General features: G+C 39.5%; 2 protein-coding genes across 2 annotated transcripts in view; one reads left to right on the forward strand and one right to left on the reverse strand.

The window, feature by feature from the left end:
* Positions 1 to 16330, reverse strand: part of LOC122661795 — a 29424-nt gene that overhangs the window by 7368 nt on the left and 5726 nt on the right. The window contains exon 2 of the mRNA XM_043857303.1: positions 13667 to 13852. Within this exon, the coding sequence (XP_043713238.1) occupies positions 13667 to 13852 (186 nt within the window). The remainder of the gene's footprint in view (positions 1 to 13666; positions 13853 to 16330) is intronic.
* Positions 15571 to 16330, forward strand: part of LOC122661793 — a 40602-nt gene continuing 39842 nt past the window's right edge. Inside the window, exon 1 of the mRNA XM_043857301.1 lies at positions 15571 to 15576. The gene's annotated coding sequence lies outside the window, so the exon portion shown is untranslated. The remainder of the gene's footprint in view (positions 15577 to 16330) is intronic.

Genomic DNA, 16330 nt, shown 5'->3' on the forward strand with positions numbered 1-16330 from the left:
CCATATCCTAGTTCTAGCAGACTAATATTCCCTTTGTATAAATCCAAGAGTTGAGGAACTTCTTTCTCATATTTTGTCACAAACTTCTCCAAGAAAAGCTTCTCACTTTCTTTCAATAGATATCCCATTTGACGATCTTTCTTCATCAGACCTTTCAATATCAATACTCGAACAACTGAACACCTTGGAAGAATTCTCTTCTCCAAGCAAAGCCCAAGAATGTCCGGGTACGTGAAGATAACTGTCCGTTCCCAACCCATTTTGTTAAGAAAGAAATCTATATGTCTCATTATCCTCTTCTCAGACAGTGCCATAAAATTTGGGTACCTCCTAAATGCCATGAGAATCTCATTCTCAGAAAACCCCCAACTTCTATAAGCCTCCAATTTCTGCTTCCATGTCAATTTGTTGATTGATGTTAACACTTGGAGAGCACGCATAAACTTGTATTGTGAATGGTTGAAACCCATTAGCTTAATCTCCTCAACTATCTGTTTGAAACGATCATTTTTAGGTGTAATCGATCTGCGACAGGATATTAGTAAACGCACAATATTAGACTCCGGCGCTCCATTTTCTCTCAAGATTGAAATATTTCGAGTCACATTCTGTATATCACAACTGATGAGACCAGAATGACGATTTAGACCAATAACAACATTCTCCACAGTCCCAACTAAACTTTTCGAGAAATTAAAAGCAGGGATGATTTGGTTTTCTAAGCTAGAAAACAAAAGCCATGGGTCTTTGCAGATTATTTTGGCGAGTTTAGGGCTCGAAACACCCTGGGAATGGAAGAACTCAAATTTAGGCAGAAGGGTCTTTGTAGGATTGGATACGAGCAATGATGGACACTTTCCAGCGAGAGTGGAAATCTGGGCTTCGGTGAATCCATGGTTTCTGAAGAGGGTTAGAACTGAGTCTGGTCTATCAGAGGATTCAAAATCAACCTTCTCGGATGCAGAAATGGCGGCTGCGAGTGATAGGCCACATGAGCTGATGAGGTAAGAGACAAGGAAAGAGTTCTGATTTCTTGAGATTTTTTAGTAGTATTTGAAAGATGAAGTGTTTCGCTGAAAACACAGTTGGGTTGTTGAATCTCTTACCGTTCTCCCAATTGGGACTCTTTTGAAGAGGAAACTAAACATTTGGAAATTTCCTAAAAACAACTACTTCCGAATTCTGATTACGAACTTACAGGGTTTTTTGAGAGCGCGGTTTCTTTTTCCAATTCCTTTCATCGGCTCTGCAACTTGAGACCAAAGTTCTCGAAGTGTGAACGCTGCCTACGGACTGGAGAGTAAAAATCCACGAAACCCCTTTGGCATCTGACGCTTTTAGGAGAAGCTGAAGGACCGTTTGGTAATGAATACAATTCATATGAGAGAGAGCCTGAGTGCAAGGATTTAAAAGTCGGAAATCTTATTCTCACCATAAAAGAAAAACAAAAAAGACGGAATCGGTCCGTCACTCCGTCCCACCGGAATTGGTCCTTGCCATTGGAATCGGTTTCAAAAACCCTTGAATCGGTTGTATTGGATCGTCCAGAGTTTGGGTCTATCACGACTCTCGATCGATTCCGAACCAAACCGGCTTAACCAGTGATCCAATTACCAATTCTTGAAACCATGCATGAGTCTCTAGTTTTACAATTTGGATCCTTTATGGCACATTGCATGTCATGTGTTGTGCTACGCAGACACAAGGACGTACACAATGATTGTCTTACCCCTGCCTGAGTGAGGGTAAGGCGGTCTTTGCATACGACCCTATGTCATACACGCAGGACCTTCCGAAGTAAAGAATTGGCTAATGAATTGCTTCCCTAGGAGCAAAAACAAAAACAAAATTACCCCTAAAAATCCGTGACACCTTTAACAACTGGCACTTTGGAGAACGCATGGTTTGTGATCTGGATATCAGCTGGATCGGATCGGATCGGGATTGGATCGGCCGATACAAATCACGATCGCCCAAACTCGGGAAAATATGACACTTTTGTCCTATTTTCTTATAAAAAAAATTAATTTTTTTACATTTTTACCCCTATCCATACAGCTGGATCGGATCAGATCGGTATCGGAATCAATCTCGACCAATACCGATCCGATCCAGTCAAAATTGGCCGATCTGATCCGATACCTCAAACCATGCCTGCAGATCTGTTTTTAATTCAGGGTTTCAAATATCGTTGAATCTGATCGGAAATCGGCTGGGACCGATTCCGGTTTCTAGCATTTTGAGACTCCCCGATTTCTGCTGTTTCAGACCGATTATGCATTATTCAGCGATTCCTGGTTTTAAAACCCTAGCTTTTATGAATCCAAGTCTGAATTGTTGGAGCTTATAAACTAGAAGATGTCTCGATGGACCACCTATGGACCTTTACTTTTTGCCGCATTTCCAAGTTCCAACCCAAATACATTTGGCAGGATAGATTAAATTTTTTTTTTACCGACAATAGCAGGATAAATTAAATTTAAAAACAGCTTACGAAAATAATTTTTCAGAATAAGTTTGCATTTGTAGAAATGAATTGTGGTGGTGCATTGACAACCAAGAAGCAATGTTTGAGGCATTATGAAGCAAAAGATCGGACCTTCAACATGCCCCCAACCCAGTGACAGCTTCATGGGCATGGAAATCTATTGCGAATGTTGTCCCTCTTCTTCAAGTTGTGCTGAGGATCCTCCATGACCTGGCTGCAGCAGACAACCTTCAAGACTGTAGATTCATATTGAACAATAAATCTCCTAGTCCCGCCAATATTCGCTAAGTAGACTCAAACATTTTTTTTAAACTCAGACTATAATTGTTCTACACCCAAAAACCCAATTATTAATTATCCAAATAGGTTCCTCCCCTACCCGTTTTCCTGATATAATCATCCTTTTAGGTCTCCTCACATTTATAGGATATACTGCTTTTCAAAGTTCAATTCAATAACAAGCATCTGTATAACCGAAACTCCATAAATTTTCAATACTAAAAACCCTACAGCTTCAGCACTACAAGTTTAGAATCAAATATACCAAAGGAAGGTTTTTTTTCTTTTTCCTCCACTCTTTCTTACCAGTTATACAAATTAGCACAACCAATTTATCAAATCATTAACACAAAGCAGCCTTTTTAATAAAAGAAAACTTATCGATACAAATAAATTCATAGAAAGTAACATCCTACTAACTAATTTTGCAAATTAATGCCCCAAGAAACCAATTTTACATAAATTTTACTTGTTATACACCTTCTAATGTTGAGTGAATTGAAGTTAAAACTGCAAATCTGGGACTAGCCTCTACTCAAGTAATCACACTCACCAGAATGACTTAGGCAACAGATAAGCGTCTTCCTGCTGAGCTCAAAACAGTTCAACTGAAGCATAACAGCTGGACAGTAAATTTCCTAGAAACACATATTGAATCATTGACCTTAATGGTTGCACAAAAAAAGAGTTATATATAGGCTCGTATACAGTCTCCATATAGACATTGAGGCTTCAAGGTCACAAAGAAGCAATTAGATTTGTTTGTCAAGTTTCAAAGATTTGAGCATTTTACAATAGGTTCTTTCCACACTTCCTCAGTTCCATATCCTAGTCCTAGCAGATTAATATTTCTTTTGAATAATTCCAAGAGATGAGGAACTTCTTTCTCATATTTGGTCACAAACTTCTCCAAGAAATACTTCTCATTTTTTGTCAACAGATGGCCAATTTAAGATCTTCCTTCACCAGACCTTTCAATATCAATACTCGTAAAACTGAACAGCATGGAAGAATCCTCTTCTCCAAGCTAAACCCAAGAAGTTGCGGGTATGTGATGATAACTGCCCTTTCCCAACCCATTTTGTTATGAAAGAAATCCATGCCTCATTATCCTCTTCTCAAACAGTGCCACAAAATAAGGGTACTTTCTAAATGCCATGAGAATCTCATTCTCAAAAAAACCCCACCTTCTATAAGCCTCCAATTTCAGCTTCCATGTCGATCTGTTCACTGATGTAAATACAAACAGAGCACGCATAAACATGTGTTTTGAAAGGTTGAAACCCATTTGCTTAATCTCCTCAAGTATCTGTTTGAACCGATCATTTTTTGGCATCATGGTGCTGGGAAAGTTAATTAGTAAAATCATGATTTCAGACTCAGGCACTCCATTTTCTCTCAAGATTGCAATATTTCGAGACACAATCTGTATGCCACACCTGATGAGACGAGGTTCACGTTTTAGACCAAGAACAACATTCTCCACAGTCCCAACTAAACTGTTCAAGAAATTAAAAGCAGGGATGATTTGGTTTTCTAAGCTACTGGACAAGACCCTTGGCTCTTTACAGAGGATTTTGGCGATGTTAGGACTGGAAACACCCTGGGAATGGAAAAACTCAAGTTTAGGCAGAAGGTTCTTTGTAGGACTGGATACGAGCACTGATGGGAACCTTCCAATGATACTGGAAATTTGGGCGTCGGTAAATCCATGGTTTCTGAAGAGGGTAAGAACCGAGTCTGGTCTATCAGAGGATTCAAAACCAACCTTCTTGGATGCAGAAATGGCGACTCGGGTGATAGGCCACAGGAGCTGATTGTAAAACAAAGCCATCATATTCAGGCCCAAGGCCGTGGAGAAGACTAAGAACCATTTGGCTATCAGAGATGGGCTGAGCAGCCGCGGCCAGATGTGCTGCAATTGCCTTCACTTTTTGAACATATTCAGCCACAGAGAGAGTGCCCCTTTTTTATACGGGCCTGAGAGCGAGAGGAGAAGTGCTTCTCAAGCGCCATCCATACTTCATGAGAAATATCCAAACCAACAACCAGGGAGAAGACCGATTCGATGAGAGTAGAGAGTAAGCAACAGAGCAACATCTGATCTTGCTGCTACCATGTGATATACTCAGGGTTGGGTTGCGGTTGAGGTGTAGCAGCAGTGTCAGTGGCATTCACAGTCGCAATGAGGGTTGGAGAGGGACACGGAAACAACACATCGACATACTGGAGATAGTCATGAAGCCGGAATAATGGCAGAAACTGAGCATGCCATAAGAGATAGTTGGTTTGGTCCAACTTGATCTGTAGAATATGTGATATGTTTCCTCCAAAACCAAAGGGAGTGGGGGGTCCAACTTGATCTGCAGAATATGTGATGTGTTTCCTCCAAAACCAAAGGGAGTGGAGGCCGAGATCACAACAGGTGTGGTTGTGAGCGACGAAGATGGAGAGGTTGCCAAGGCAGAAACGTGAAAAGGAAGGGAGAAAAATCTGGATCGAACTGCTAAAACTTTAGCAGGCTGCTGATACCAGGTAAAGTTTGAGATGAACTTGAATTCCTTAGTACCGAATTGGTATGTGAGGCTGTGTATTTATATTGTATTTACAAGAGTTTTACATTCAGATGTAACTTGAGGGTCACTAAAGATTAGATAAGGATAAGAGCTGTTGCTACAGTTTAGGACTTAGTTAAAGATAATCCTTGAGAGGAATGATCTGTTGAGGACTCTTCTTGTGACTTGGAAGAGTTATCTTGAGGAGTTACACTTTCAATGATGAGGTAAGAGACAACGAAAGGGTTTTGATTTCTTGAGGGTTTTGAGGAGAAGTAATAATTGAAAGATGAAGAAGGGTTTTGCAGAAAACCCAGATGGGTTGTTGAATCTCTTAGTACAACAGTTCTCCCGATCGGGACTCTTTTGAAGAACAAACTAAACATTCAAAAATTTTATTGAAAGCGCAATTAGTGCTGACTTATGACTACGAACTTACAGGTTCTTTCGAGAGTGCGGCTACTGTTTCCACTTTCCATTGCTTTCATCTGCTCTGCAACTTGAGACCAAAGTTCTCGAAGTGTGAATGCTACCTACGGACTGGAGAGTAAAAAAAAATCCACGAAGCCCTTTTGGCAACTGGAGCTATAGGAGAAGCTGCAGATCCGTTTGGTAATTAATACAATTCATATGATCGGACTTAATTAGGTTCCACATAGGCCTTACTTCTCGTCTCATGGCAATTCACTTCAACAACATTGAAAGCCTGAGAGTAGGGATGTAAATGAATAGCCGAAATCCGTTTTGGTATCCGTTTAGCACTATCCGAATCCGTCCGAAAGCTAAACGGATAGATACAGATAGGCTATAGCTATCCAAAAAGCTATATTTACATGTAAATGGATAAAATATCCGATCTGTATTCGTGTTCGTGTCCATTTAGCACTATCCAAATCCGTCCGAAAGCTAATCGGATGCGGATGCGGATGCGGATGCGGATGCGGATATAGCACTATCCAAGCTGAATCCAATCCGTTTACATCCCTACCTGAGAGCAAGGTTTTAAAATTTGGAATCGGTCCGTGCCATTGGAATTGGTTTAAAAATCCCTGGAAGTAAAAAATTTTAGTGATTCTAAGATTTTGTTTTTTTGGAAAAATTTCACGCACCTCCCCTGAGGTATGACTAATGTACACTTTCACTTGTGAGGTTTAGAAAATTTCATGTACCTCCCATACTTTCCAAACGAAGTAATAAAAACACCCATTCCGTTAATTGTAGAAAAACTCACATTCTTGAAAGCTCAACCTGGTACTTCTGATGTCGTGAAGCACAATCGACAATTCTGTTGGTGGTTGTAGAGAATCGCTCCCAAGGAAGCGAATGAGAGATTGGCAATCCGAGTACACACAATCAGGCATCAAATTCCAGCAGCTCTAGCCTTATGCATACCAAGTTTCAAAGCTAAAGCCTCACCAACAATGACTGAAGTTGGGAATAAATGATCCGTTGCTATCCATCCCATCGAAGCTTGCTCATCTACAATAAAGCAACCTAGTCCCATGGCACACGGCCTGGTGGAGAAAGCTGCATCGGAAAAGACTTGACATTTCCTAGAATGCTGATGTATATGTGAAGGAGGTATTTGAATCTGATCTGGTACCTGAGTTAAAAACAAAAAACTCAAAACAGAATCAACTGTTAATTTAGCACTCATTAGCCATATGTGGACTGGAGGGTTATGTCTTCTATAGATTGCAGCATTTCTTTTCATCCAATTTTCCCATATGTGATCGAAGAGTTTTCTTTCCGTCTCGTTTTGCTCTAATGAGGTAACATTTCAGGAACCCTTTATCTCCTTCCGTCTTGCCCTCTCCCATCGCCGCCGATTGAGTACTACTAGCATTAGATGGGTTAAATTGTTAAGTGGCGACTGCAGCGGCTGCCTCATCTCTCTCACGCCTAAGCTCTGGCTGCCTCAACACTGTTTGGATTTGTTGTGCTGCCTGAAACCTTTATTTTGGAAAATCTGGTTTATCCTGGTTTCTCGAACGAAACACCTTCTCTAAGTTTTTCTCTACCGGTTTTTCTCCGCCATTTGTGCCTGTTATTTCTCCGCCGTTTGTGCATGTTTATTTCCCCGCCATTTGTGCGTGTAATCCTTCTCCTCTCCTTCTTTGCACCGTCCACCAAGATCCTTGGCACCGCCGATAGCGATGCCGACGACGATGATGACGAACCCACCCCCCCCCCTTTCACGGATCATCATCGCCCCACCTTCCACCCTGCTACAACATCCCTGAAGCTCCCCGTTCTACCTTATCCAGCCTCAGTTCAGTGGCTGGTTATGGTTTTTAGCCACCGAACCGAAGGGCTTCCAAACAATGGAGATTTTTCCATTTTCCTTGTTTGTATATTTGCAGGTGTTAGTGATCCGGGTGCTGATGGCACCGAGATTATCATCGGCTCCGATGCCCCAACCGCAGTTCACCTTCACCAAACCTTTCTTGTTGCCGAACGAAGCTCTACCCGCCTATCCCGTAGATCCTTGCAATTCTGTTCGAAAGTAGGCTGTGGCAGCGTTTCTGGTGGCCCTTTTGCAATCGATCGTAGCTCCACTCGTCGATCCAGCAAACCTTTGTCGATCCAACAAGTCTGTTTGAAAGTAGGCGTTGTGGTAGTGTATCGGCATGCGTGGACAGTTTGGCGTTGGTTTGCTCAGCACATATGCCCCCCCCCCCCTCTTTTGGCACATTTGTGTCTACGCTTAATTTTAGCTATATCTACAGCTTTTTCTCTAGGGAAGTGGTTGTAAACCATCCCGTAGCCTGGATGACCCAGTCAATGGCATGTGAGACTGAGTTAATTTTCACTCATGGTTTTTGGATACCATATATCCATACCTTGTGTTTATCATGCTCTCTATCTATCTTATGTATTTTGTTTTCCTTTGTTTGGCATTGGGCGCGCTTGAATGAATAGCCTTCTTTTCTACCCAAAAAAAAAAAAAAAACATAGCATAGATAGAAAAACATTGTTGTTGCTCCTTACGAGGTAGGCCAGGCTGTTGTCCCCAACATAAAAACCATTCAAATACACTCCTAGTGGGGTTACTCCTTGATCTCATGGTAACAGGGAAGGCAGACCACGCCTGCTGTGCTATCGGGCATTCAAAAAGAGCGTGTTCTACTGTTTTAGCAGCTCCATCACATAATGGACACATCTCTGAGATGATTATATTTCTCTTTTGCAAATTCTTGAAAACAGCTATCGCATCAATACAACATTTCCACAAGAAAACCTGAACTTTAGGTGGAATTTTTTAATTCCATATTACTTTCCACACCTGTTTGGGAATGATGGAGGCCTTTACTGCTGAACGTGATTGATATGGAGTTTGGGATGAACCAAGTCGATAGGCAGACTTGACAGAAAAGATACCTTTAGAATTTGGGCCCCAGCATAACTTATCAGCTCCTCCTTCAGTGCTGATGGACATTTTGAGTATACATCCTACTTCTTCATAAGACACCAGCTTTAAAAGCTTTGATATATTCCATCTACCAGGGTAGCTAATAAGGTCTGCCACCACCCTTTCATCACAATTATCTGGCTTACTAGAGAGGATCTTATATCCATTAATATAGGGTACCCAAGGGTCATCCCAAATGCTAACTGACCGGCCATCTCCAATTACCCACAACAATCCCTTTTCCAACAGCTCTCTTCCTTGGAGGATACTTCTCTAGGCCCAAAACTGATTAGTGCTGCCAGAAGCTTCCAAGAAATTCCCAAAAGGGAAATAAATGCTCTTCACAAGCTGCGCCCACATTGAATCACTCTTTGTGATCAAACACCATCCTAATTTTGCCATTAGAGCCATATTCTGTATTTTAAAATCACATAGTCCCAATCCACCATCTAACTTGGGAATACATAAACATTCCCAACTAGCCCAGTGCACCTTCCTCTCCATTCCTTTCTGACCCCACTAGAAACTACATACTGCTTTGTTAAGGTCTTCAAGAGTACTATTTGGAAGCTTCAAATAGTACTCTTGAAGACCTTGCAATAGATTTAATGAGTACCTCTCTTCCTGCAGGAGATAACAGCTTCTCCTTCCACCCAGTCACCCTACTAATGGTTCTATCTTTTACTTCTTGAAAGGCCTCTTTTTTAGATCTCCCTTTTTCAGAGGGCAGCCCCAAATATCTCTCCGGTTTCCTCAAACTCCTTATACCCACCATTCTAGCATATATTCTCATAAGTCTAACCGGAGTATTTACCCTAAAACTTGCAACTGACTTTTGCAGATTAATTGCTTGACCTGAGGCTGCACAATAGGGTAGGCAATAGGCTTTTAAGAGTCTGTACAGAACTGTGAGTTGCCTCCATGAAAATCACACAGTCATCAGCAAATAGGGAATGGGTAATCTGTGGGCTATATCTTCAGACTTTAATCCCTTGTAACATGCCTTCATTGACAGCCCCATCAATAAGGGAGGACAAACATTCTGTGCAAAGATTAAAAAGGGCTAGTGAGAGAGGATCGCCTTGTCGCAACCCCCTAGAAGGAGTAAAGGTGTTCTTTTCTGCACTCTGTTTATCAGAAACGAGTAGGAGACTGGTAACACATTTCATAAGCAATTTAACCCATCTGTAACACATACCCAACTTCCTAAGGACTCCTTCCAAGAAGCTCCACTCCAATCTATCATATGCCTTTCTCATATCTAACTTGAAAGAGGCCAAATACCTTCTTCCACCCCTTTTATTCTTCATATGGTGGTGCAATTCATGTGTAATTAGAATATTGCCAGAAATCCTTCTACCCTCTACAAATGCTGTTTGCCCTGGAGAGACAGATTTTTCTTAACCTCTTAGCAAAAACTTTTGAAAAAATCCAATACACAACATTGCAGAGGCTTATAGGCCTGTATTGATCAATTGATACGGCCTTTTTTCCTTTAGGTATGAGCAATAGATGAGTATGGTTCGGATTCAAAAAATACTCTCATACATCCTTCCCAACAATATCCCAGTAACTTTGAAAGAATATAGGAGGCATCCCATCAGGCCCTGGAGCTTTTAGAGGCTTCATACTGAAGGCTGCTGTTGTAATCTCTTCATCAGTGAGTGGCAAACATTACTCATTATTCATCTCCAGTGATATTTTAGAGGGGATGAATCGCAAAGCATGCTCCATATTCTGGACCCTTTCTGAGTTGGAAAGACTTAGAAAAAAAATCATTTATCACCCAGTCAATATCCTTTTCATTCTCTAACCGCAATCCCCCTCGACTTCAATTTAATTATTTTATTTCTACTCCGGCATTGTATAGTGGTAGCATGAAAGAATTTCGTGTTTCTATCGCCACATTGACTCCATTGCACTCGAGATTTTTGAAGCCATGTCATCTCCTGCTGGGCTAGACACTGTTGTAGCTTTACCTGGGCTGCATGTTCTTCTTTTGCTAATGATGGTGACCATTCCCTTTTCTGAATATTCCTTAGTGACTCAAGACATGACTGCACCTCTTCATCAATGTTTGTTACTGCTGTACCTTTCCACACTGCTAGTTCAGCTCTAACTGCTTGCACCTTCTTGTGAACTTTGCACATTTCTGAGCCTCGTACTATTGTTCCAACCTTTACTAATTGTTTCCTTGCATCCTGGGATGTCACACCATCTAGCTTCAAAATAGCTTCTTTCCTGTTTATGACTTATCTGCCATTACAAAAAATAAAAAAATAAAAAAAATCGACACCAAGTGTAATCATTTATACCCTGCTTCCCATACAGGAAAAAGATCCAGACTCGAGGAACAATGAGTTTTCATAAGACAAAAACATAGAAGATGGAGATCGCCTTGATGTTGCAAGTGAAATTAGAAATATAAATACCATGTTAATTGCTAGCACTGTCAAAGGGAGGGTGCAAATTTTATCCTTCTTGAAAAACAGAGCAAATACATATTGGAAACCCTGGAAATCTCATAGCCTTTTTGAAAACTGACTTTTTGACGATGTTTTGCTAACTAACACCCTTACTATGATCTCTCTCAAGGTAAGGAAAGATTTGGAGAGAGAGAGTTGAAAAAAATGCAAGTAGTTCTGGTGGTACTTTTCAGATTTATTTTCAATTTGCAGTTGCACCAAGCATCATTTCCAGCTCATAGAAATTGGTCGTTTTCACTCAACAAACACCATTCTACACACACAAACAACAATAATTCATCATCATTCAATTAGGTTCCTCCCCTCCCCCCTTTTCCTTTATCTAGGGAGAAAATTTTCTGCATTTCCATCAAAGGCAAATGTATAGTTTTACTGTTATTTCAAATGGCACAAAAAACCTATCATCAAACACATCGAAAGGAAAATTTCCCTATTTGTTTGGCATGAAACTCTGAGAAATACTATTAAGTAGAGCCGTTAATTGATGATACGAATTAGAACCATCCAGCACGGAAGCACATGGTCCATATATTCTCAAAAAGTGGTAACCAAATTCAGTGATTTTAAGACATTCCACCTGTCTACAGCAGTTGGTCCATTCAAGTCTAGAATAATAAAATCTCCCTACAGAAAGTAACTTAAATCTATGGTTTCAAATAGTAGATACATTAGATAAATTCTATAAAATTCGTTAAAAAAAAAAAGGCTTTGAATAGATATAATCATCCTTTTAGGTCTTCTCACATTTATAGGATATACTGCTTTTCAATATTCAATTCTATAACAAGCATTTGTATAACCGAAACTGCACCAATTTTCACTACTAAAGACACTGCAGCTTCAAGACCACAAGTTTAGAACCAAATACACCAAAGGTTGGTTTTCTTTTTCCTTCTCTTTTCTTACAAATTATACAAATCAGCATAACCAATTTATCTGATGATTGAAACCCATAAATGCATAGAAAGCGACATCATATAACAAAATTTTCAAATTTAATGGCCCAAGAATCCAATTTTACTTTCTATTCACCTTCTAAGGTTTTGTGTAAATTGAAATTAAACTGTAAATCTGGTACTAGCCTCTACTCAAGTAACCATATGCACCAAAATGACTAGGCAACAGACAAGTGCCTTCCTGCTGAGCATAAAACAGTTCACCTGAAGCATAAAAGCTGGACAGTCAAGTTCCTAGAAACCCATATTGAATCATTGACCTTAATTGTTGGTATACAGTCTCCATATAGACCTTGAGTCTTCAAATTCACAAAGAAATATTCAGATCTATTTGTCAAATTTCAAACATTTGTGCATTTTACAGTAGGTTATGCAGATTTATCACCAAATTGGACTTCTTTTATTAGGAATAAGTCTAGGGTTGGGATATATATATGTTGGGCCTTTGATCCCAAGGGTTTTCTATGTAATAGGCCACTTTAATGAGCCTAAACTAGGGGTATATAAGTTGCATACGGGATTAGCCCAATACTTAGTTTATTTTTATGTTTTATAATTGAACCGGTTCAAATTAGTTGCATCCAATTGGTTCAATTTAAGTGATCATGTGACTTGGTTAAGTGGTCAGGTGACAACTTAAGTGGTCATGTGATGTAAGTTGGGCTGGATTAGGACTCTATAAGTCCAGCCATGTTTTGAGTCTATTTCCTTTAGTATTCTAGTTTCCTAGTCAGTTTAAGTTACCTAATAGGTTAGGGATAGGGTTAGGCCATTCCTTTTTAGTGTCTAAGTCTATTTTTGAGTCTTCTATATAAGTTTGTAAGGTAGGCCAGCATTACATACGAATTTTGATTAATAAAAACTCAGCTTTATGCTTGCTGCCTTTGTTGCTGCCTTTGCTCCATCGTGAGTGTGCCTTGTGAGTAATATCAAGGTGAAGGGATTGGTGGATCTCCAATCGACTCCTTGCATCGTGAAGATCGGGAGGGCTGCTACTTATCTCCTTGCATCTTGTAGATCGGGAGACCCCATTGTTCATCTTCAAAGCTGCTGCCATTGAAGATCTCTTCAAATCCAGTAAGTTTGAATCTGAACTTTGTTTAAACCTTCTTCTTCTCACTCCTACCCTAACTAGGATTCCTCCATAACTTCAAATCTGTCCATTAGTTCAAACCAAACTTTCAGCATACATCCCTTACATCATTATTGACACTCGATCTAAGTTTCATCAAACCCCCACCACCCTAAACCCTAGAATCCCCTACTCCTACCTAGGACTACATTAAGGTTCTTTCCACTCGTCCTCAGTTCCATATCCTAGTTCTAGCAGACTAATATTCCCTTTGTATAAATCCAAAATTTGAGGAACTTCTTTCTCATATTTTGTCATAAACTTCTCCAAGAAAAGCTTCTCACTTTCTTTCAACTGATATTCCATTTTAAGACCTTTCTTCACGGACCTTTCAATATCAATACTCAAGAATGAACACCTTGGAATAATTCTCTTCTCCAAGCTAAGCCCAAGAATTTGCGGGTACTTGATGATAACTGCCCGTTCCCAACCCATTTTGTTAACAAAGAAATCCGTATGATTCAATATCCTCTTCTCAAACTGTGCCATGAAATAAGGGTACCTCCTAAATGCCATGAGAATCTCATTCTCAGAAAAACCCCACCTTCGATAAGCCTTCAATTTCAGCTTCCATGTCGATTTGTTCATAGTGGTAAACACATACAGAGCAAGCATACACTGGTATTTTGAAAAGTTGAAACCCATTTGCTTAACCTCCTCAACTATCTTTTTGAAACGACCATATTTAGGTGTCATCGTGGTGGGATAGGAAATTAGTAAACGCATGATTTTCTCTCAAGATTGCAATATTTTGAGCCACATTCTGTATATCACAAGCGATGAGACGGGAATGACGATTTAGACTGATAAAATTCTCCACAGTCCCAACTAAACTCCTTAAAAAATTAGAAGTAGGGATGATTTTGTTTTCTAAGCTAGAAAACAAAAAACTTGGGTCTTTGCAGAGTATTTTAGCAAGTTTAGGGCTCGAAACGCCAAGGGAATGGAAGAACTCAAGTTTAAGCAGAAGAGTCTTTGTAGGACTGGACACAAGCAATGATGGACACTTTCTAACGAGACTGGAAAGTTGGGAGTCGCTGAATCCATGGTTTCTGAAGAGGGTAAGAACCAAGTCTGGTCTATCAGAGGATTCAAAACCAACCTTCTTCGATGCAGAAATGGCGGATTCGGGTGAGAGCCCACATGAGTTGATGAGGTAAGAGACAACGAAAGGGTTCTGATTTCTTGAGGCTTTTGAGGAGATGGACTTGAGAGATAAAGGGTTTTGCAGAAAACCTAGTTGGGTTGTTGAATCTTTTATTACAGTTCTCCCTATTGGGACTCTATTGAAGAGGAAACTAAACATTCGGAAATTTACTAATTAGTTCCGACTTATGACTACGAACTTACAGGGTCTTTCGAGAGTGCGGCTGCTGTTTCCACTTTCCATTGCTTTCATCCGCTCTGCAACTTGAGACCAAAGTTCTCGAAGGGTGAATGCTACCTACGGACTGAAGAGTAAAAATTCCATGAAGAAACCCTTTTGGCAACTGCACGCTTCAGGAGATGCTGCAGGTCTCTGTCGAATTTTTTATCCACTGTTGTTCGCTGCACAGTGCTGTTCCCTCATATGGGGTGCAAAATGACGATTTAACCTCCCTCAGACAATGTTTGTGTTTGGTAATGCAAACAATTCATTCGATTGGAATTGTTGCCGCTTTATAAACTATTATAAACAAAAGATCTCTCCATGGACCGTAATGAAGTTCCACCTATGGGCTATGGGCCTGTACCTGAGTTGGACATTAGTTGGTTATTTCAAATCCTATATATATATATATATATATATATATATATATATATATTTATTCTTTTATTTAATATAATAATTAGTGATTGAATTGCAGTGTTTTTTCTTAATTGGAGGGATCGATTAGGAAGTTGCTTATTGATGGAGTCTAGGAGAGTTCAAGGAATAAAAATATGTGATGTATCTAGTAGAGGGGATGAAGAATTATTTATTGTATTTGTTGTGATTCTTCTTCCTGTTGCATCATCTGGTATCAGAGTAACAATTGTGGCCTGAAGAACTAGATCACAATTGAATAGAAGAATGGAAGAGGTTATCCACCAACTCCGAGAAAACTTTAAGAAACAGGTGGAAACTTTGAACGAGCTTCGGGCATCTTATTTCGTTCTTCGATCTTGATTTCAGCATAACATCAAGTTGCAGACCAACAATATGGGATTTATTGTATCATTTTATGATGTAACATATTTTAGCTAGGTTGGGATCAATAATATCCATATATAGAGAGAGATAACCAGGTTCACTGATTTTAAGACATCCCATCAGACAATAGTAGTTGATCAAGTTTAGAACCAAATAAACAAAAAGAGATTTTCTTTATCCTTCTCTTTATTTTTTTAGTTTTGAGTATATATATATATATATATATATATATATATATATATATAACCATACATAGAAGTACCAAGCTTATTGAAGGTTAAGATATCCCAGTGGACAATAGCAAAAGGTTAATCCAAATAAAATAGACAATTCCCAACCCATTTTGTTAACAAAGAAATCCATATGGTTCAATATCTTCTTCTCAAACAGTACCATAAACCAAGGGTATCGGCCTCCTAAATGCCATGAGAATCTCTTTTTCAGAAAAATGAGAAGATATAAAGCTTAAAAGAACTAGGTCATGAAAAAGATTACAATGAAATTAGTAACAATCAGCCAGGTGAGCAAACATGGAGTGAGACCATTTAATAGAAGATCTTACAATCATAGCAACAAAGTTTAAAGAAGAGTAGTTATCTTGTTATTATTTCTTCTGGTAATAAAAAAAGAGTGGATATGTATGATTTCCTGTAAAAATCACAACATAGATATGAGTCATCCGTTTTTACGATTCTTTTAATCTGGATTGTTTATTCTACTTGAAGTTAAGAGAGTGCACAATAATAGCTAGACTACTTAGTACACATCCATCGAGGGGTATTTGATTGAATTTAACATGGTGTGGCTAGATTCATCTCCTCTCCATCCGACAATCGGAATGGATATATC

Source organism: Telopea speciosissima, chromosome 5 (assembly GCF_018873765.1).
Source record: "Telopea speciosissima isolate NSW1024214 ecotype Mountain lineage chromosome 5, Tspe_v1, whole genome shotgun sequence".
Classification (NCBI taxonomy): Eukaryota; Viridiplantae; Streptophyta; class Magnoliopsida; order Proteales; family Proteaceae; genus Telopea; species Telopea speciosissima.